The following is a 21686-nucleotide window of genomic DNA, read 5'->3' on the forward strand; positions in this document are numbered from 1 at the left end:
CAGTCCTTGAAGATCTGGGTACCCCAATCCTAATGCATTATGTACATCCATGTGAACTGCATTTTCTTGGTACCAGTATAATTGGCTTCCCATCTTCAAAAAAAAATGTATAGCTGTATCCATGCAACTCACCTGTCTCACATGAAAAATAAGGTGCAAATGTATCAACTAGGAAAGATGCAAACATCTGCAAAAAAGTCAGTGAACACACACAAAACCCAGACTTCTCTCTACCCACTGTTACATTGGGAAGGAGTTTTGTACAATTTTTTGGTTTCAAAAATCTCACTGGTGGCTCCTCTGCATGTAGTTGGGTTCATTAATTGCATAAGAAGAAGTTTTACAGATCCAGTGTAAGAATCTGGTCTGCAAGAAGTAGAAGTTAAAGCAGGAGTTAACAGACTACAGAAAGAAAAGCAGAATTAACCTCTTTAGGTACAAATCGCCAAATTACTTCTGCAACAATTCTCATGAATAAAAAACCACACTTGCATTCAAATACTTTTTGCTGTGACCTTAAGCTTACATAGCTGCTTATTCACACATTAAGTATTTATGGGATGACAACTTAAAAAAATTACAAAGATGTCAAGGGTAATGAATGTCTTTAGAGATCAAGAATTTGCCTGCATGTATATGGTTGTTTCTGTGCCTAATGAGAAATGTCACCTCACTTTGTACTTTCACATCACAGGTATGTTCTAGCAAATGGCATGTCTCTGCTCAACCTGATTAGTTTTGCATTAACCTTCTGAGAATTCTTAATGTTTATTATCAAGATACAGAGTGTTCAAGTCTTTTAAGAATTTGTTCAATTATAGATGTGGATTCACATATTGGGTTTAGTGTATGTCTGCAGAGAGGGAAAACATTATTTTGACTCAAAGCTACAATGTGCTTCTAACAGAGCATTTGCTTCCCTACTAAACCCAGCGTTGAGAGTTTGTGTCCTGGGGCCCTCCAGCAACAACCTTCCTAAACAACTTCAGTATAGATCCCTGGCAATTTGCAATGTCATTTACCCTTTCACAGATCAACAGAAAGCTTTCACAGGCAAAGAGGGGAGTATTTTTGTAATTTTAGGATCTACTTTGGGAAATATATTAATACAGTTATTTACACACTCAGGTGTTAAACACATATAAATCTAGAAACTGCAGTTCACCTAAGACCCTGGTTGACTACTTGTATAATCAGTAACTGCTAGGCATAAGTTTATTACTGTGAACCCAATTTATTAGCTTCATTTTAGAAACTGGCTTGTATGTCAGTAACAACAATGATGTCATGGAGTTTGTGTAGGACTGCCTGAGGCAGCAGAGGGGGAGAGTGTGCGATGACTTAAGCGTGAAAGTAATGAAATTGAAGTAGCATAAGAAAAAAACCCAGCCAATTATTCCTATAAAGAGTGCATATCAACATTTCTAAATTTTGTATTGGTAGTCATTCTAATTCTATACTCTGGAGCATAAAGTGTTTAATCTGGTTCATTCAACATAATAGCTATGGAAGAATTTAAACCCACCCTGACTTCCAGATTACAAAGGTCCTGTTTAAAGCTCAGCCAGCAACACTACGCATAAAAAGAGGCAGTGGAGATCAACAATTTTACACAAGTTCTGTGTCATTAATTCCTTCATTTTGGCACCCGTAGCATTCCCATGCCTGATGCTTATTTGCAAAAGATATTTCCATGAATCTGTCTGATCTTGAACATGTTGCTACAGTGTGGGTCACAGGGACCAGAGAATTCAACAGCAGCATATTTTGGCTAATGGCTCTGTTAAAAGAGACAGATTACATTCTGAAACACAAGTCAGTCTGGGTAGACCAAAAAAAAGGGTGAGAAAACAGGAAAGGTCCAACCCACTCCCCAAGATGCTTTGGAAATAAGAGTTAATGGAGAAGGATGGACAATTACTCAGAAATATCCACAGGCAGCAAAACATTGGGAATATTAGAAATGGAAAATTCTACGGGAACAAGATACTTAACCAAAGCAGTATCCCAGCCCTTACAGACTGAGAGGCAAGTGATAAGGAGAACCCTATCCCTACAAAGCAAAAGGAGAAAGGTGTGCATGATTTATAAGGAAGAGACTGCAAACAGATTTTTCTTGAACCCTTATTTGTTTTCTTCCATGTCCAGCTATTAAAGCTTGACATGAGCTCTTATTTTACATTTGTCTGCTAGCAGAAGGAACACAATGGCCATTGTGCATGCTGCTATGATTCATGTGAGTATACATACTTCTAATACTTCGCATTTCACTGTTGTGAAGGACAGAAAAATCTGGTATCAATATAGGAATACTTAAAAGAACATGCTGCCAGATGGAAATTTATATTACACTATTAAAAAAAAACTATTAAAAAGCATCACTACTGAGTGATGCTCATCATAGAATCACTTCTCAGAAATAGAAATGAGACCACAGATAACTGTGGTGTTGTCAACTATTACTGAGAACATCCACCAGTCATTTGCACTAGAGATGGAAGAAAACCATTAGATCATAGTTCACACCCTGCAGATGGAGTAAACCATCTTCTGCAGAAGAACCTCACAGATATTAAAAAGATGACACATCATCATCTGAGACCCATCCCTAAAAGCTACAAAACACACCGTGTTTCACACTAGGATCAATTCATGGTGTGTTTTGTATCTGCTGAAAATGTCACTGGAAATGCTGCACAGGGGAAAGGAAGTTCTAACTGTTTATAGCCGTTCTAGTACAGCATTATTACTTATAAACTTGCACACCAAAATAATCCTGAAATATCACTTTATGTTCTGCTTAGAATAAATTACATATAAGGACAGGCCATTGCACGTTATAAGAACATTTCTTCAGAGAAAAATTATAAATCAGGATATTCAGCTGTCACTCCATTCAGTTTGGACAAAGATGAGACAAAAGAATTTGCCTCCCAGGCACGGCAAATAATATGCTTTGTACTTCTAAATACAACAGGAACCAGGAAAGTTTAAAAGTTGGCCTTTAAGGATGGAGTTTATACAGACTGATTACTTTTAAATTTTTCTGTGATATGACCAACCCAGTTTCTCACTAGTACACCAAACACAACAACTAGAAACCTTTCCAGAAAAACACAAGTCTCTAGATTTTTTCAGTATGGGTTAAGGGAAAGACACTAAAGCATGTACAAGATGATATATCAGAAGTTAGGCAGATCTCAGGAGCTGCCCAGATTTCTCTCTCCCAAAATTTTACCTATTGTATTAAAAAAATACTTACTTTTCAGTTTCATCGCATAAAAAAGGAGGGGTGGACCTTCACGACTTGCCAGTCCCACCATTCCCAGTCACACAAGTCAACGACCAGACAAGCTTTTTTCTTTTTAAGCAAGTTAAAATTCTTAATAAAATTTAATATGCAAAATTACAGTACTCCCATATAATTAAAAAGCTTATAAATTTGCTCAAGTCAAAGGTGGCCTTATATCCTTCAATACCGAGTATTATTTAAAAATTTTAACTAACACAAGACACATGAATAAAACAAGGCACTAGAAAAGAAAAATATGCTTGTGAACTCTAGAAAAGGACAGAACTTTCCCATAAGTTCTAGAACAAGTATGACTAGAAGAGGTGGAAAAGTAATTACTGGGAAAAGCTCACATAAATGCAGTTTTGAAGTTCAGAAGTTACTGCTTTTCTTTGCATATCATAGTTTGGACACTGGGATGACATCAGGATCACCTTAAACACATACAGGTATGACTACCCTTTTGACCTTCGTTGACTGCTGCACCATATGACACAGCCGTCACCAAAACCCACCAAAGCCCAAGAGACTGGGCTTTTCAGTCAGAGCTGGGTGACTGTCCCCAAGTGTACATCCTTCCTAAATAAAGTGCAAAGCTGTTGAGGGGAAGGGCAGGAAACCACAGGTCTTGCCCCATCACGTCCTGGGTCAGAAGTTACCCCGGGCTTCAGCTGCCACCACAGTCCCACAATACACAGAATTAAGTCTATCTTTTCCTGAAGCATTTCCTTGCCATCATCCCAACTCTTTAGGGATGGGTCTCCAGCCCCACATATTGCGGATTTTCAGTGGTGCCTTTGGCCAGAGAGAGTGCCTTATTGATAGCACAACTTAAACTGATCCTTGGTCCAAGTAGTTAATTTATTCTTTTGTTGTAGCTTTTTAATTCTTTACTGAAGAATGACACCATTTGAGCAAGGAATGAAAATCAACCTCCTTGTATACAATGCCTAACCATGAAGAGGCAAGTACAGTGCCTTTTGGACTGGCTTTGGGGCAGAGATGCTTCATTTTTAAGATTGCACTGAGTTTCAAGCACGAGCTGAAAAGCATGTGGTTCAGCCCTTGCAGGCTGCAGCAGCTGGTGTGCTTGGAAAGGAGAGGCTAGGCACATTGATATATTTAACTTCACACATCCACAGCGGCACCACCTCTGGAGATGGCTCATGTCTCAAAGCAGAGTCAGCTACAGCTGGTCTTCCACAGACAGAGACTTCACAGCCTCTCTAGCAATCAGTTCCTGAGCTTGACCACACACTCCGCTGAAGTTTTTCATGTTTATTGCCTGCATTTCGGTGTGTGCCCACTGCCTCTTGTCCTGTGCTGCTGGGCACCATCAAGAATAACCTGGCTTTATCTTCTTTACTCCCGCATGAGGTAGTTATAGACAGGGATAAGATGCCACCGAGTAGACACCAATACCGCGCTGGCCCCACCAAGCAGAAATCACACTACACTCAGTGAGCAGCTCAGACCAGCTTTAAAAGATGACAGGACTTGGAGACAGGCCCGTAACTTCAGTCACCATTAGTGTCTTCTTTCCCAGTATTCCCAACTTGTCTCTGAATGAATAGTAGGTTACACTCCATAAACTTCACAGGTCTATTGATGTTTGAAATAAAATAGTTCACAGTATTCACACAGGACACATTACAAAGCTACTTGATCTAAGAACAGAAGAGACAAAAGATTTTATTGCCTTGTCAGATGTAAAAATTTATTTATGCTATTTATCAAGTGTTTAAATTTACATAAAAGACAACACTTCAACTTCAGGTCCAGTTTTCCATCAGTAACCCCTATATCAAAACACCCTTGACACTTCCAAGTACAATTTTTTACAAGATGGCTTAGAACAGCAGAATCTCATAAATAATGGCCGACTTCACGAGCCTGAAGGTCACCACCTCATTGTTATTTCTCTGCCGAGTGTGACCCACAGAACAGCGCAAGTCTTAAAACCATTTTAATCCCCAAACACTATGACTACTGCACATCAGAGCATTTAAATCACATTGCCCTGCATTAGTAACACCAAACATTACAGCTAGACTTAAATATTTACCACATCTCTCCCTAACAAAACACACTCCCCCCCCCCCCCCCCTTTTTTTTTTTTTAAAATGTAACAGGAATTGTGCATCAGAACAACTGCAAAATACACAATCATCCATTTGGCTTGGTTTCACAATAAAAATAAAATCAGACATCTTTTTGTTAACTGTATCTCTCATATTGTGTTCCTTTCCCCTCCCCTCTCACTTCAGAAACTACACTAGACCAGACAGTTTAATTGTAGCACTGAGGTAGCATATTTTAATGGAACAGAATGATAGGTCTTCTACTGTGCCTCCTCTCCTTTAAAGCACAAAACAAATCCCCACAGTTTTTCAACTTCTTTGGAGAAGACAAGCGTATAGTTCATTTCCAACAGCCACTCCATTTCGAATTCAAAGCACAAAGCATCTCTGAATGGCAGATACATTATACCAGCCAGAATGAGTAAGAACATATACAAGAAGAAGGAACTATGTTTTATGAGAACTATGGTTACATTTTTAGCTCTATGGCACCTATTGTTCCCTGTTATGAAACATATCTTTACAGTCTCTGAAACTTAATTTCAAAGACTAGTATCCTGAAAAAGGGCAGCTGTGACTCAGTTCTTCTAACTGATTTTCACACTGTCTGCAGCAAGGGCCAAATAACTGCAACAAAACCAAAAAAAAAAAAAAATCAAACAGACCTAATATAAAATCAATAGAAATTAATGACATGAGTATATTAAAAGAATCAAAGTTAAGGCAAAAGCTATGACATGCTTGAGTAAATTGAGAGCACCTTCCATTCACTGAGAAGTTAAAGTTGCAATAGCCTTAAAAAAAAACACAAAACAAAAAACAACCAACCAAAAAAAAAACAAAAAACCCCAAAAAAAACCCCAAAACCCACTGCCAGATTAGAAGCTTAGTTTCATAAAAAATTGAAAATAACAATACCTCAGCTTTGCCCTTCTGGCTAAAAGCTTTAAAAGAAAAAGCTGAAGTCAAGCTGAATTTTAGCCTTAACACCCAGGCTGTTTACTGAAGTAACTCTCACAGACACCTGTGTATTTAGGGGTGAACAGTAAATAGTGACACCAAAGAATGGTAGTCATTTTCTGCTCTGTATGCCACACTGGTACACATAGCCTTGTTCAGCTCTGCTGCATGGTGCACAATCCTCACCCAGCCCCAGGCTGGATCTCTGGATCCCTTCTCTCCATTTTTCATAGAGCAAAGTAAAAATTTTGCTGCAGTTAAAACCCCTTGAGTCAGCTGCATGCGCAGGGGAAATTGGTTTTCAACAACTTGGAAAGCAGACTGAGAACGTAACTGAGCTCATTGCTAAACAAACCCCCAGGAAAACTAAACAGCTGAGGCAGAATGCCTAAGCTGTAATGACCAATTCAAGATGCTTATGGATACTTTAATGTTAATCTTTCAAGTAATCCAAGATGCACTCCAACACGTTATCAAAAATTTAAGGCATTTATGAACACCCTCTTACATACAAAAGGAGCATGAAACAGAAGGAACTTGTTTACAGTAAATTCCAACATCTAAAAAATCTCTGAAACCTGTTTATACAAATACTAATAAATTCTTTAATATTTTGTACAACTAGAAGGTGCACAGATTGGCATTCAAGCGGTCCATGCTGGCAAATATCTGTCAGACAATAACATGATTTACTTGGATAACAATATAGTTTAAAATGCCATAAATTAAAAAATAAGTTAGTTCACATTTTTTTCCCCCAGCTTTTATGTACATCTTAGTCTTTAATGAGATCGTGTAGCCTTCTTCAGAAGCTCAAGGTCTTTGCGTCGGCTTTTGATTGCTCTGGCACAGCCATACTCTTCCAGTTGTAAAGGGATATACTTTTCTATCTGAACAAGCCCATGCCCAGCAGGACCAGTAAACAGCTTAATCCAGGATGGCGTAAAGTTTCCTCTGAAGCCCAGAAAGGCCAGGCTTCCTGTGACAAAAACAGCTCAGTGTTACCAAACCAGCCAAGCCCATCCAAGCACAACACAGGACCGGCTGCGAAGGAACGGCATGCTCTGAAACTCAGCCCCAGGTTATTCAGGACATCAATCCGCTCTCAGCTTCACATGCACCTCGCAAGGAAATACTGATTTGCAATTTCCTTTTTCAATATTCAGTATTAAGTACTCTGAAACCTTATTTTGAAAACACCGGGACAGTTATGAACCCTTACGAAAGTTATGAGTCCTTTCTCAGCCAGCACTTTTGCCAGGGCCCTGAATGGATGACAGCCACCCCATGTGGTCTATAAAGTGATCATCCCTCCAAATACCAACAGCTTCCCATCTCTACCTCCAGATTCTGTTACAAGAAATACTAGCCCAGCACAGCGTTGCTGCCACTGGCTGAGGCACAAAACACAGGCTTTGGGAAAAAAGCCTGGGCCTCTTTTTCTGTAATACACAGGCACAAAGAACCACTAGGCACTTCCCTGCTTGCAACAAGCTTCACACAATGCCTTTCAGGGCAACGGGAATGGTTTTCTGCCCCATCTGCTGAAGGGCTGCCCACCCCCTCCCCCGCAACAGAGCAGCCCACACCAGCGCCAACTGGCAACCATCCTCGCCCAGCTGCATTTTCACACACTGTGAGAAACCCACCACACCAACGTAAACACACAGACCAAGGCGGTGTCAAAGAAATGTGCAAAATTTCTACCAACCATTGCTCTGAAGATAAGGTGGTTTGGCTGTCCCCAGGGACATTAAGGCTTCTGATAAATTATTAGGAATTGCTACATCACCTCTTGTGCTCAGTAGAACGACAGACCTGCAGCAGAAATGGTGCAGAGACAGCAGCTGTTACAAACACGGAGTCTTCCTAATACGCTACCCTATGCTTTTACAGCTAGCTGGCCTCATAGTGCACTTGCTTAAGAGTACTCATGCCATGTCATTTCGTGACATGAAAACAGTCAAACCTCTCTGAAAGCAGTACCTAGAAAAGCACTCACCTATAATTATTTTTTTAAAACTGACTTTTAAGTTTAACCTCAAAGTTATTAGAAAATGTTATTTAAATATTGTTTAATATTATATATAAAAAATCAAGTTTTGATATTGACAAAAATTTAGTATATTAGACTGCAGATTTTCTGACACTATCTTTCTTTGATGATAAGTGGTTTTCTCCCTAGATAGGGAGAAAACAGTATGATCTTGTCACATAGTTCTTGCCAGTGTCCTCAAGTAACCATATTAACCAAAAAGTTACTGGTTTAGGCAAAGAAGTGTTATTACAAGACGTTTAGTTAAAAAAAAAAAATTTTGTGGCGAGAGACAGGTTAACACTGGAAAACTGTAAGTGTTCAAGATCTGAGTTGCTTTGTTCCCTCAAATAAGGCTAAATGCCTGTTAAAAGGCTCCTATGTTTCTTCTTCCCCTCAACTTAAGATACACGGTTTCCTCACTTCCAGTGCTTCTGTACAGACATCATTATTTAAATCCTTGAGAGAGAGCAGAGCTACAGCTTACAGGACATACTAGAAATAAATGGTCATTACACTACCTTTGTGGAATTCCAGATTTTAAATATCCATTGACACGTTTAATGTCTACTCCAGAAAATAATTTATTTCCCAATACTGTGCCAGTGCAGGCATCAACTACAACAGTAAGTATACCATTATCCTTGAAGGAAAACATAGTGTCATTGACCTGAATGGGAGAAGAAAAAAAGAAAACAACTTTTTCTTGCTTTCTTAAAGTTAGTGTGAATCCAACAGCAATTCTAACATACTCCATTAATCTTCATCTAGTTTAGACACAGTGGTGTACTAATTTCCTTAAAAATAATGCTTCTCCCTAGTATCTCCTAATTTTCCCCCTTGAGGAGAAGCTTTCAGGGGGACTTCTGAAATTCCATGGGAGTCTTCAGTTCCTGGCTTCTACAAGGGGATTGTACATTTCAGGTGGCTTACCACCTGCCTCAGTCATCACTCCTGCTTTGGGAAGCTGGAATTCAGGTACTGAACCACCTGGACCCCTTGGCAATAGTACTGTTAATCCATCTCTGCAGCAGCCCTGTTCCAGCCCAGTTTCTTCCTACAGCACTCTTACTGCTTTGGATATGGCACACACATTCCCACAGAAGTTTGCAGCTGCTAAGGTTACACTGTTCACGTGCTAAATTTCTGTCTAAATAAGTTTTACTATTTCAACCAAGCTAATGCACTGATGCTGTGGAATCTAAGCCACATACAGACTTTAAGCTTTGTGGTGTCAGAATGTCTGCAAACACTGTTTCAGCATCATGTGCAAGTCTCCTTCAGCATCCAAACAGAAAAGTCAAAGTAAACAACTTTTTATACAGTATCACATCACTAGGCTTATCAGGACTGCCTCAGAACAAATACAGAAATCTCTATGGATTCTTTATTAATTGCTATTTTAAGTGTTTTTAGCAAAGCTTAATGGCTTGAATCACTTATTAACTCACCAATCCGTTACTGCAAAAATAATTTCAACACAGATTCAACTAACAGGTTGTTTGGTGTTTGGTTTTTTTGGTTTTTTTTTTTTGTTTTGGTGGGTGTGGGTTTTTTTTCCAGAGCAGCCATCAATAAATGTACACTCATCCAGATTTCAGCATCAATCTGAAGATTTTAAACTCTCCATTACTGGTACAATTTTCACTCCCATCAGGAATTGATTAGAATACAAAATGGAGCTTTGGAGTCTCATTTTCCAAGGTTAACGCATCATCTTTTTGACTGTTTGGTTTTTAAACTAGGAATCAATGCTTGTCATTCACATGAAGTGAGGTCTAGCATTATGTAGAGCGGTACAACTGTTGTAATACAAATTGCCAAAAAGCAAGATAGAAGAAAACCATAAAGAGTACTTACAGAAATAAATGCTTGCTGACCTCTGCTCAACTCCTTTTTACCAGATGAATGAATCTGCACATGGAGGTAGTTTTTGTGAGGATCGCTGGTGAATACCACCTGGATATCAAACAAACCCCGTTAAGTAAACATATTCATGTGTCTTCAAAGCTTTATCACAGAATCATTTAGGTTGGAAAGAACCCTTAAGATCAGAGATCATCTGTTAACCTAGCACTACCAAGTTCACCACTAAACCATGTCCCCAAGCACCACATCTACACATCTTTAAAATACCTCCAGAGATGGTCACTCAACCACTTCCCTTGGCAGCCTGTTCCAGTGCTTGACCACCTTTTCAGTAAGGAAATTTTTCCTAACATCCAGTCTAAACTTTCCCTGGTGCAACGTGAGGCCTTTTCGTCTTGTCCCATCGCTTGCTACTTGGGAGAAGAGACCGACACTCACCTGGCTACAGCCTCCTGTCAGGTAGCTGTAGAGAGTGATAAGGTCCCCCCTGAGCCTCCTCCCCTCCAGGCTAAACCGCCCCCGTTCCCTCAGCCGCTCCCCGTCAGCCTTGTGCCCCAGACCCTGCACCAGCCTCGCTGCCCGCTCTGGCCACGCTGCAGCACCTCCGTGTCCCTCTTGCAGTGAGGGGCCCAAACCTGAACACAGCGTTCGAGGTGCGGCCTCACCAGTGCCCAGTACAGGGGGACCATCGCTGCCCTGGTCCTGCTGGCCACACCGTGTCTGGTACCAGCCAGGGTGCTGCTGGCCGCCTCGGCCACCTGGGCACGCTGCCTGATCATATTCAGCTGGCTGTCAATTAACACCCCCAGGCCCTTTTCTGTCAGGCAGCTTTCCAGCTGCCAGACAATCACACCAGGCAATTGCTCCAACAAATGCATCCATTTGTCGGTGCCATTATTTATGGTACTAGCAAAGCTAATAAATATAATGATGTATAGGTGTAACCCATTTTATTCCTTACTTTCCATATTTTTCTCAGCTTGTATAGATAAAATGGAAAATGCAGCTTCAAGTTCATGCTAATAAGCAAAGATTGAAAAAAGAAGTCTGGCCAAAAGCATGTAGATCTTTGCAGCTGAGCTATCCTACATGTAATACAGACAATACTATAGTACAAGACACCAGACCTACCTATGTCCCTTCTCTGTAGCACTCAGAGGGGAAGCAGTATTTTTCAAGGAACAAAAACTAAAACCTTTGTGCTACAAGAGACTCCCTGCCTCTAGCATACAGGAGACTAACAACATGACCATCATCCTGTGCTGAAAGACTGAAATTCTGCCTTAAAGGAAGTAGATGGCAATACCAGCTACACAGTTCATGAAAGTTTTTGCTTATTTTATTTTACCTGAGTTGTGCCACACTTTGTACATGGTACAGTAGTTTTTACCGGCATCTGTTTTGTGACCGTTGGTTCTTGGTAGTACTTTGGGTAAGCTTTTGACATGCAGTTACTGATCCCTTTTGCTGAATCTTTGGTCACAATCTTGATCCTTTCACATCCCTGAGATGAGCAATAACTGTGACCATCCCTATTATATTTGGCTTGAAGAAATAAAAACAGTAATCTACACAAAAGGGGGAAAAATAATCTAGATCAGTTGCTGGAAAGATAGGTATTTATGTTAAACCTTAACAGCTATATTTCAGGACTTTCAGAAGCAGAGGAACTACAGTATTCACTTCTGTACTATTGTTCAAACTTCTCCAAAGTATTTACTGTTTAGAGTTAGGAAGTTTCTACTGACATATTTGAAATTCCCAACAATTAAAGGAGACATCATTACAAACACGTATGCTTTGAAAAGAACAACCACTCCTCAAATCAGTGGCTTGCAGGAAACAAAAAAGAAACTGCAGAGCATAAATGTTTTCTTTGATCATAGATCTTTGCAGATACCCAGCAGTAACTGTTTGGACGTTCAGCTGCACCCACCAGCACTGGACAATGTAATTGTACTGTTACAAATGCCTGGAAATGCAATTTAGAGGATAGCAGTCATTGATTTTCACGTACACAGAGACTGGTACTTCTGCTGCTATATATTCGATCGTTATCACTGTAGCTCTTAGACAAAAGAAACTTGAATGTCTTTTCAAAAGCTACATTTATCTGTGTATTTACTACAGACAGACAAAGTAGCAGATAAGGGAATGAAATAAATAAGAGAACAAATTCTAAGTTAAAGATCAACATTTGCAAAACACACGAACAACATATATAGGACTTATTTACTCCAAGTTGACCATATCTTAAACCTCTCAGAAGGATCTCAATGGACTCTTGTCAGAAATACTCTTGAAAGAGAGACTAGGACTTTTAAGTACTTTCAAGAAGGTTGGAAGTGGATTAGGATTTTCACAAATACATTCTTAAAATGTTCTTAAAAAATTCTGGGATATTTCTAGGAGGCACTAATTTTCTTTAAAGACTTAGAAGTTACTTCCTGAAAGTCAGTGCTCTGCAGCACACCAGATACCACATTTTCGCCAGGCACAGGGTCGGAAATATCTGTGGCAACTGTAGCACTCTTGGGAAAGTATGTCAATGACAACCACTGTATTTGGGAGATTCAAAGTCATATACTCTTTCAAGTAGGCTTTAGTCTCCTCTGCAGCAGCTTTCCTCTTATGCAGGTGTCTCAATCAGTTGCTTTTAACAGTATCAAACTGCACTTTTTAAAGTTAAATAGCATCTTCCAATAGGGTCAAGTTACAAGGAGTTACCCAGTACTGTTGTCAAAGTAAAACTTCCTGTCTGATCGACTCTTTTCCAGCTCCATCATTGAAGATACAGGCATGTAGCGCTCTATCTTGCTTGACAGAGCAGATGACCGCCTTTGAAAGGTTTCCAATACTATAACAAAATCTGTATTTGGTTGATAACAAAGACCAACACGAATCCAGTCATTCCTGAAAACAAAATAAGATGCATGAGTCACCATAGGAACAGTTTAGTTGACAATACGCAAACAAAGTAACAGGAACGCAAAGAGCTCCCAAACCCTCAACCAGATCTTTCTTCCCCTCTCTACACAGCGTTTCATTATAGTAACTTTGATACTTTCAGGATACATTAAATGTCTAAAGTATAAAATCAAGTAAGTTTATCTGACAACAAAATCAAGAATGCTAAATAAATTATCCAGCTCCAATTCTGCTCAACTTCACTATTTGTACATTTTCTTGTCCAAAGGGGTTTCCTTAACAACATCGTACCAGACGAAAGTTTAAGTTCAGTGCAGGTCTACCACTTAAACTCTTTCATTTCATACTTTAGTACTTATAATTATGAAAAAAAAAAACCCAACCCAAGATCCAGTCTTACTGATGGTTGCAAACTCTCATGCATGTTAATTCTGCAGGACATCACTTCAGTATTGCCTTACGGATCAATGACATGAAAGATAATAAACATACTTGTTAAAGTTAATGAGATAAAGATAGGTGACGTTTGGAGCTTTTCCATTCCAATGTATTGTGTAGCCCTTTTGGAGCATCACTACTGGCTGGTATTGCTGAAAGACAGCTTTCTGATTAATACCTCGAAGAACCATGGGATTGGCTGGGTACTCATCTCGTACAATAGTCATAGAAAGATTCTGTCCATTCCAGGTTTGGATGTAAACCTGTAAGATGTTAAGGAGGATGAAAAGAAAGAGGAAAGATTTGGACACTATGCAAAAGGAAATGAAATAGTGAAGAATAATCAGCATGTTAATAGCTAGAGCACTGCAATTTGATGTTATGAGTTGTGCCATACACAAATAACTTCTGAAGAAGAGCCCTATTTGAAAAACCACTGTAGATTTTGCTGATTTTAACAGACAAAAAAAAAAGGGGGTGCGGTGGAGGTGGGTGTGAAAATAGAAAGATAATCAACTATGGTACTTGGCCAAACTCATACAGAATGGGAACCAAAATGGAAATGAAACCTATGCAAGATTTGTATTCAGAAGGTGGTATTTAAAAAAAAAGAAAGAAAAAAAAAAAAGACCCTTAAAACCCTCTCTGTGGAAAAAACACAGACAGAACTCCAGTGGAAGAAAACACTTCCAACACAAAAACGTTCTAGTAGATAGAGCTGCAACATAGAACTCCTGGCACACATACACATTTGGTTTTACCTTGCAGCATCTAATACTGTACTCCCAGCTAGTGTGCTGAAAGGAACATGATATACGTAACTGGCTGTAAAGTGTAATATGTGTAAAAATATTTTTAAAACACCAAGGAATTATGAAGTCCAAAGATAGGTAGTTTGTAGTTCTTACACCCCCCTGCCTCCAGAAGTTGCTCATATTGTAGATTTGCCCCAGTCAAAAAGCTGCAAGACTACTAGCCTGTGCATAGGTTCCACTGCAAACCACTCCATTCCATTCTGTGATATTAACACATTTGGGGTGTTGAATCAAGTAGTTATCCATTCTGCCCACATAGGTATCCTTGTAGTCAGTCACTGAACCATCTAAATCATGGAATATTGAGTTCTTGTCACCATCCAGATCTCCTTCTTCAAACCAAGGACCAGGCTTTCCAAAGAAGACTTTCAAAGAAACCTGGCAACAACAATTAAAATATTCATTTTTTTTCTCCAAGCGAAACACAGACTAACATGCACACCTACAGAAACACAGGAATGTGACAAACTGATTAAAAAAACTTATGTTAAGGACAGTGGGATCTTGCAAAACAGACATCTTGACTTTTAGTAAGTCTCAGATCAGCTCTTGCTTCTGAACAGTGCTAATATTTGTAACTGAAAATTTATTACTAAGGATACACCAAACCTTACAAAAATCTTCTTTCAGCTTTACCATTAGCCATGAAAGAGATCATTATGGCAACACACCCAACATCTCTCTTGGTACTAGTTTTTGCTTGCGAGATAAGGGATACACCTTGGTGACTTCTACCCAAGAGAGAAACTCTGGGGTAGGGATGCATGGAAAAGATGACCTAGGGCCCTAGAGACTTATTTTAAATACAGTTTAAAAAAAAAAAAAAAAAAGTAACCTGCAAGAATAAAACAAAGCCTGTAATAAACTTACGTTCGGACCAAACTTCAGAAGAGAAATGTTGTTTTTTGGTGTCATCTGCCATGGATTTTTCATCAAGAATCCAACTGCACTGGTAAATCTGTCTGGAGTTGGCACGAAGTTTTTGAATGTGCACTTGGTAAGGTGAATAGGTCCATCATAAATTTGAAAGCCTCTGATTGGAAATGTCCTGTTAATGGAAGCAAGTATTTACAGCATTCTGTAACATAACCCGTAAAAAGGTTGAATCTGTGTCATAAATAAATTTCCTCTCAGAGGAATCAAGTGACATTAAGAGAATCACTTGCGGATTAAATTTAAACAAAATCTTGTTTCTGCACTTATCTAAGGAGTCAAAAAATCCTCCATTCTTTTGAATTCTCCTGTTAGAAGAGCTATTGCTGTCCATTCACAAATATGTCCCTTTCCCAATCCAGGAAATACAGCAGGAGAATATCACCCAACCACGGCAGCTGGCAGAGTGCCTGTAGACTGGAGGAAAGCAAATATCACTTCTAACTTCAAGAAGGAACACCTAAGGGAAATGCAGGCTGGTAAGCCTCAGCTTGACCCCTGGGAAAGTAATGCAGGAGCTAAACCTGGAAACCGAGGCACAATAAAGACAAGAAAATCATCAGGAGTAATCAGCATGGATTCACCAAGGAGCAGTCATGCTTGACCAACTTGATAAACTTCTGTGACGAAACGACTGGCCTGGTAGCTGAGGGCAGAGCAGTGCACATGGTCTACCTAAACTTCAGTAAGGCTTTTGACACTGTGTCCCGTAAGTTCCTGACGAAGTATGAGCTGGACGAGAGGACAGCGAGGTGGATTTAAAACTAGCTGAATGGTTGGGCCCAGAGGGTGGTGGCATGAAGTCGGCTTGAAGGCCAGTAACCAGTGGTGCACCCCAGGGATCAATACTGGGTCCAATTTTGTTCAATATCTTCAACAGTGATCTTGATGATGGGGCTGAGTATAGTCTCAGGAAGCTTGCAGAGGGCACAAAACTTTGAGGAGCAGCTGATACACTAGGGGGTCACGCTGCCATCCAGCTAGACCTCGACAGGCTCGAGAAATGGGCAGATGGGAAAGTCATGATTCAACATGGGGAAATGCAAACTCCTGCACCTATGGAGGAACAATTCTATACGCCAGTGAAAAGGAACTATGGCTCCTGACAGAGACCAACTTGACCATAAGCCAACAATGTGCCCTTGCCCCAGAGGGGCACATGGCACCCAGGGCTGCACTGGAAGAAACATTGCCAACAGAGAGAGAGTCATCCTTCCCATTTTTCAGTACTGGTGAAGCCATACCTACAGTGCTTGTCCCCAGTACAGACAAACATGGAGCTACTGGAGGAAGTCCAGTAAAGGGCCACAAAGTTTATGAAGTGCGTGGAACACCTCTCACAGGAGCAAATGTTGGGAGAACTCAAGACTGTTCAGCCTGGGGCAGAGAAGGCTCAGGTGGGAATCTCATCAATATGTAAAAATCTCTGAAAGGAGGGTGCAAAGACAACAGAGACAAAGACAACAGCTCTTTCCAGTACTGCCCAGTGACAGGACCAGAGGCAAGGGACACAAGCTGAAAAACAGGAGGTCCTTCCTGAACATAAGGAGAAACTTTGTCATTCTGAGGGTAACTGAGCACTGGCACAGGTTACCCAGGGATGTTTTGGAGTGTCCATCCTTGGAGACATACTAAAGCTGCCTGAACATGGTCCTGGTCGACCAGTTCTTAGATGGCCTTTCCTGAGCAGGCATGTTGGACCAGGTGACCTCCAGAGGTCCCTTCCAACTTCAACTGTTCTGTGATCCTGCTCAACTAGACTGAGTATCTCATATATCACCGTCACATTAACTTCTTCCCTCTAAACGGCTGAGCAGCAAAAAACACCAGGGCAGCCTAGACATACCTCACCCTCTTTTCCTGTTCTGTGGCAAGGGCAGGACTTTGCACTACGTTAAACAAGCACCACAGGAAGCCAGAGAGAAAAGAAAAGGAACATGGTCACATATTGGGATTTGTCACAGAAAGACTGTAGCTTCAGGTCCTAAACTGACCCCTGAAATCCTTTTACCAGAAAGCTTTTCCTTTCACTCTTCCAGGCACAAATGTTGCTTAAGACTAAGCTTTCATTAAGTAGGATAACACCAATCATTACAGAAAAGTGACCTGTGGTAGCACAAGATGAAAACTGACTCAGTAAAAAGGCAAAAGTGTACAGAAAGTGTTAAAAAGAAAGTGTCACCTTCAATAAAGCCCTAATCTCTCACAGCTCAAGCAAGAAGGGTGTTTACATGTGATACAGAGAATGTGTGTTACATCACTTATACCTCCTTCACTCATAACATACTTACCGATTTCTAGGCAGAGTGCGCGCCTTGTTGTCTATTCCTCCAGTTCCCGCATATTTGTTCTGGCCACCTGGAAACCCGTAATTCTTGCTCTCACCTATGAACAGTGACTCAGATACTTCCTGGCTGGCACCTTCATCATTTGGGAAGCTCCCATCGCTATCAAAGCAATGTCAGAGATAAGCTTTTACTAGCAGATGAACACACCAAGGCATAGTCCTACTTTTAGTTCTGTAAAAGTCCTGCTAAAGCAGCCCAGACTTCATTTACAACACACAGAACAATAAACTTAATGATTAACAGTATTACAGGCTATTTGAAACATTAGCACAGCATTAAATTTTCTGTCTCCCTTGTAGCGCAGCACTCTTTTAGACCCCACTTTTGCAATCCCAGAACCAGTTTGTCATAATCTAAAGGGCAGCAACTTTGGCTTACTACCGAAGTTACCTGATTCTTTTTTATTAGACTCTGCCCCCTCTTAAATGTTCATCTCCTTTTCCATTAGTCTCTCAACTGTTCAGAAGGAAAATCAAAACTGCCTAAGGAACCATACAATACCAAAAATACTGGGGTAATCATTACCCTCCTGGTGGAAGGGCAGCAAGATGTGGTGTAAGCCAAGCACAGGCTGAATTAAAGTGCAAGCTTTGGCAGCTGCATCAATCTACATCCTTTAAAACATCATCTGTACCACTGGAAATAGAATGAGGCCCAAAAACAAAACTATATGCTTATAAAAGTATACCTGTTCATTTTGATAGATGTGTGTTTTATAAGCTTCTAGGCAAGAAAAACCAGAAGTGATTAACATGAAGTACTCACCTAGCAAACGTTAAACCTATTCCATTGTCTGCAAACCTAAAAGAAAGTTCAAAGCTTCAGTCATGTTTTCTGGATTATCCTACAATAAACTAAGAGTGCATCCTGCTATGCACTGAAGAAAGCTTGAATTTTTCTATTAATGGAATTCAGTATCACCACACAACTCTTACAAAAACATTGCTGTTAAAAAAAAAGTCAAGTAATCTTCTACATATTTTATGCAGGACATGAGACTTCAGGGAAACCATAGATACCTCAGTATAAATTTACTATCTCTAACAGCTTCTAGACTTTTTATTACATAGTTTCTTTTTGTCAGTTAAGGCACGTTCTCATCTAATCACATATAAATTTGTTTCATTTGAAATAGTGGGCTGGTGTTAAAGCAGTTTAGATACTGTGAAGTTCCTCATGATACATGAATCTTCCCTTAGGACTGTTGTAATGCACTTTCATAAACAAAGCTTCAGGGGAAACTTCTAAACAACATGCAGCTGTTTGCTTCTGGATACCTACCCAGAGTTTTGAATGAGGATATCCCCTCCCCTGACCCAGGCACCATGATCATTGTTTTTGAAAGCAATTAATCTGTCAATCAGGGCAGCAACTCGGGGCTTTTCAGGATCTGCATCTTGGTGAGGTCGAAACCTGGGACAGATAAAAACCCGAACACTCCATATAAGAATACTGTTTGTTTTACACGTGTGTCTTGTATGCTGAGCTGAGAGAGCCTGAAAGATAAACACTCATGCTCATCTGATGGGCAAAATGCACTTTGCTTCCTGTTTGGAATGACAGAAGTCAAAACCAGATGCATCTCTAGCTCTCTTATTTATAGAAAAGTGTCTTCAGAGTATAATGAAGCAGGAACATAAAACTCTTTACTAGTAACTCTCACAGTCTTTTGCTCAATCTCCATGAGCTTTCTTTAGCAGCATCTCATATCCTTTGCTTGCTTTTGCTTTTTTTTTTTTTTTTTTTTTGTCCTCCCCAAAGTACTTTCTCCCCACTTGCACTGTAGCATTAATGTGAAAGTTTGTTGGAGGGAATTAAAGCTCCTTGGAAGAACACACAGGGCTGGCATGCACTGCCCAAAAGAAAGCTGGAGGATTGTCTTAACTGCTCCTTCCAATCTTTCAAACTCCCGCTGTTGAGGAGCGCTTCTTCTTTGAGCACACCTGAGATATTTTTCTATTCCAACCCAGACACTCTGCACTGCTACCAAGATGGTCTGGTACATTATGGCTGGAGTCTATTTTAGACAGCAGGATTAAAGACTGGTAGAAGCTTTCACTTGCCCAGAGAAAAAGTAATACATTAAAAAAAAAAAAAAAAAATTACAAAAATGCATCTCGAGTGGGTGAAGGTACATAATGCACTCTAATGTGGATCTGCCCTTTGCCTGCCTCCCACCTCACCCCCTAAAAGTAGAGGATGAGGAGAACATGTGAATGTTTGGTTTTGACAGTCTCAGGCTCCTCGATTAACATTTAAACCCCTCCAGTTTGGTTTCACGTACGATTAGTGGCCTCATGTAGTTACAGAGTGCCTCATTACCTCTTCGGCTGCTGTGAAACATGAACCCCATCTCATGCACTGAATTTCTCGCGTCCTCTGTTGATACCCTGTCAAGACACTACAGGTTCTCACAGGGCATTCTGCCCCTCCTACCTTCCTTTTGACTACCTGTTATGACTGAAGTAATCCAGAAGGTTATATGGGTTTTCTGTCAAAGCTTTGAACTAGCGACTTCATTTCCAAATCATGACATTTCGAGTGTCACCAAAATCAGGAACTTTCCTCTCTGCATCTGGCAACTGTCACTTAACTATCCTCACCCTAAACACAAGTCGTTCAGAAATGATCTTATGAACTGTTATTTTCAGTCTTAATGCTTAGCTGTCACAATAAAGTATTGATGGGTACAGTTATCCAATACTGTAAATTGACCACTATCCCAGGCTATTTTATTTGAAGATCAGGACAAGACTAACAAGGCACAATATAACCTGGAATTTTCCTAGACTCTCCCATTATTTTTTTCTTCCTTTTACAAAGTGAGAAGTGTGGTTGGTTGTACTATCTCTGCAAATAACCTTCAGTAAAAATGTACCACCGAGCTAAGATCTCAAAGTCTGGAACATACAACAGGAAGCATTCAGCAGTAAGAAAGGCAAGTGGATGTATTACTTGGCTCTATCAAGCCTTTTTTTAAACAATTACTTATTGTTATAAGCAGATTTTAAAGTAAGACTGTACTTTCAGCATCAATTCCAGAAAATACTTTAAGCATGACTGTAGAACACATTTAAAACAATGTATTTTAAGAGGCTGAAAAGTACCCTGAGCAAGTGCTCAGAAGAAACAGCAAGTCCTTTAAGGCACACCACGCTCTGTTGTTCCCAAAACAGATGAATTACTGAGGGAAAATAATATATATGGACTTATTATTCAGTTATTATTTACAGATAGTTGTATTGTTTTAAAAAATGTTTTGCTCATGTGAATGTAAGAGCTATCTCAGAAATTTGTCATTTTTCACTCATTTGAAAGACAATATCCTTTACCTTGCATTGTTGTCCAAACAAAGATATTCTCTGGGATCGTCAACGCTAGCATTAGTTGTTTTAACACCCTTATCAATGAATAAACCAGCCTGAAACAAGCAAAGAAAATTCATACTACCCAAAACTGAAGACAAAGTAAACATTTTTTTTTTATTAATTTAAACTTTACATTGCATTCAATACATGTATTAGAAATTCAGATCTTTCCCTTTGCCCTTAATTGACATACTCTCTAAGGAAAAAACAGCATCTGTGTATGCTTATTTGGGCAGAGGAAAAGAATTGTCGAGGACTTAAAAAAAAAGTAATGGCAAATTATTAAAGTTCATTTCAGATTTCTTTCACAACATCTAACTAATGTTTTATACTTATTTCCAGATGCTGTTCTGGAAAATCTGGAAGCCAATCTTGTGGTGAATTCAAAATATTGCCACAAACTGAAAAAAAACCAAAACCAAATAAAAAAGCACTGTGAAAAATGCTTTGTGTTTCACTTTAAAATTAGACTACCTTCACCACTGAAGCTCATTTTTGCCCAAGATTCATCAACTTAAAACTCTATAATCCAGCGTAAAATAATTTACTTGAGAAAACAGAAGCAGAGGGAAGCATTTGTTTAAGCTGAATTACATATACAATTACCTGCAGCTACTTT

The 21686-nt window shown here is 39.7% G+C and overlaps 1 protein-coding gene across 5 annotated transcripts in view; it reads right to left on the minus strand.

Moving 5' to 3' along the window:
- Nucleotides 1-4987: 4987 nt before the first annotated feature.
- CEMIP2 (cell migration inducing hyaluronidase 2) overlaps nucleotides 4988-21686 on the minus strand; it is a 58433-nt gene continuing 41734 nt past the window's right edge. For 4 of the 5 annotated variants that reach the window (XM_040579398.1, XM_040579400.1, XM_040579399.1 and 1 more), the window contains 13 exons: nucleotides 21032-21120; nucleotides 18981-19112; nucleotides 18465-18500; nucleotides 17643-17798; nucleotides 15289-15466; nucleotides 14581-14796; nucleotides 13658-13866; nucleotides 12965-13150; nucleotides 11586-11805; nucleotides 10229-10327; nucleotides 8890-9038; nucleotides 8045-8151; nucleotides 4988-7312 (listed from right to left, as the gene is read on the minus strand). In XM_040579398.1, coding sequence (XP_040435332.1) covers nucleotides 7116-7312; nucleotides 8045-8151; nucleotides 8890-9038; nucleotides 10229-10327; nucleotides 11586-11805; nucleotides 12965-13150; nucleotides 13658-13866; nucleotides 14581-14796; nucleotides 15289-15466; nucleotides 17643-17798; nucleotides 18465-18500; nucleotides 18981-19112; nucleotides 21032-21120 — 1974 coding nt within the window. In that variant the 3' untranslated portion in view covers nucleotides 4988-7115. The remainder of the gene's footprint in view (nucleotides 7313-8044; nucleotides 8152-8889; nucleotides 9039-10228; nucleotides 10328-11585; nucleotides 11806-12964; nucleotides 13151-13657; nucleotides 13867-14580; nucleotides 14797-15288; nucleotides 15467-17642; nucleotides 17799-18464; nucleotides 18501-18980; nucleotides 19113-21031; nucleotides 21121-21686) is intronic. The other variant, XM_040579401.1, reaches the window with a different exon arrangement.

This window comes from Falco naumanni, chromosome Z (genome assembly GCF_017639655.2).
Source record: "Falco naumanni isolate bFalNau1 chromosome Z, bFalNau1.pat, whole genome shotgun sequence".
Taxonomy (NCBI): domain Eukaryota; kingdom Metazoa; phylum Chordata; class Aves; order Falconiformes; family Falconidae; genus Falco; species Falco naumanni.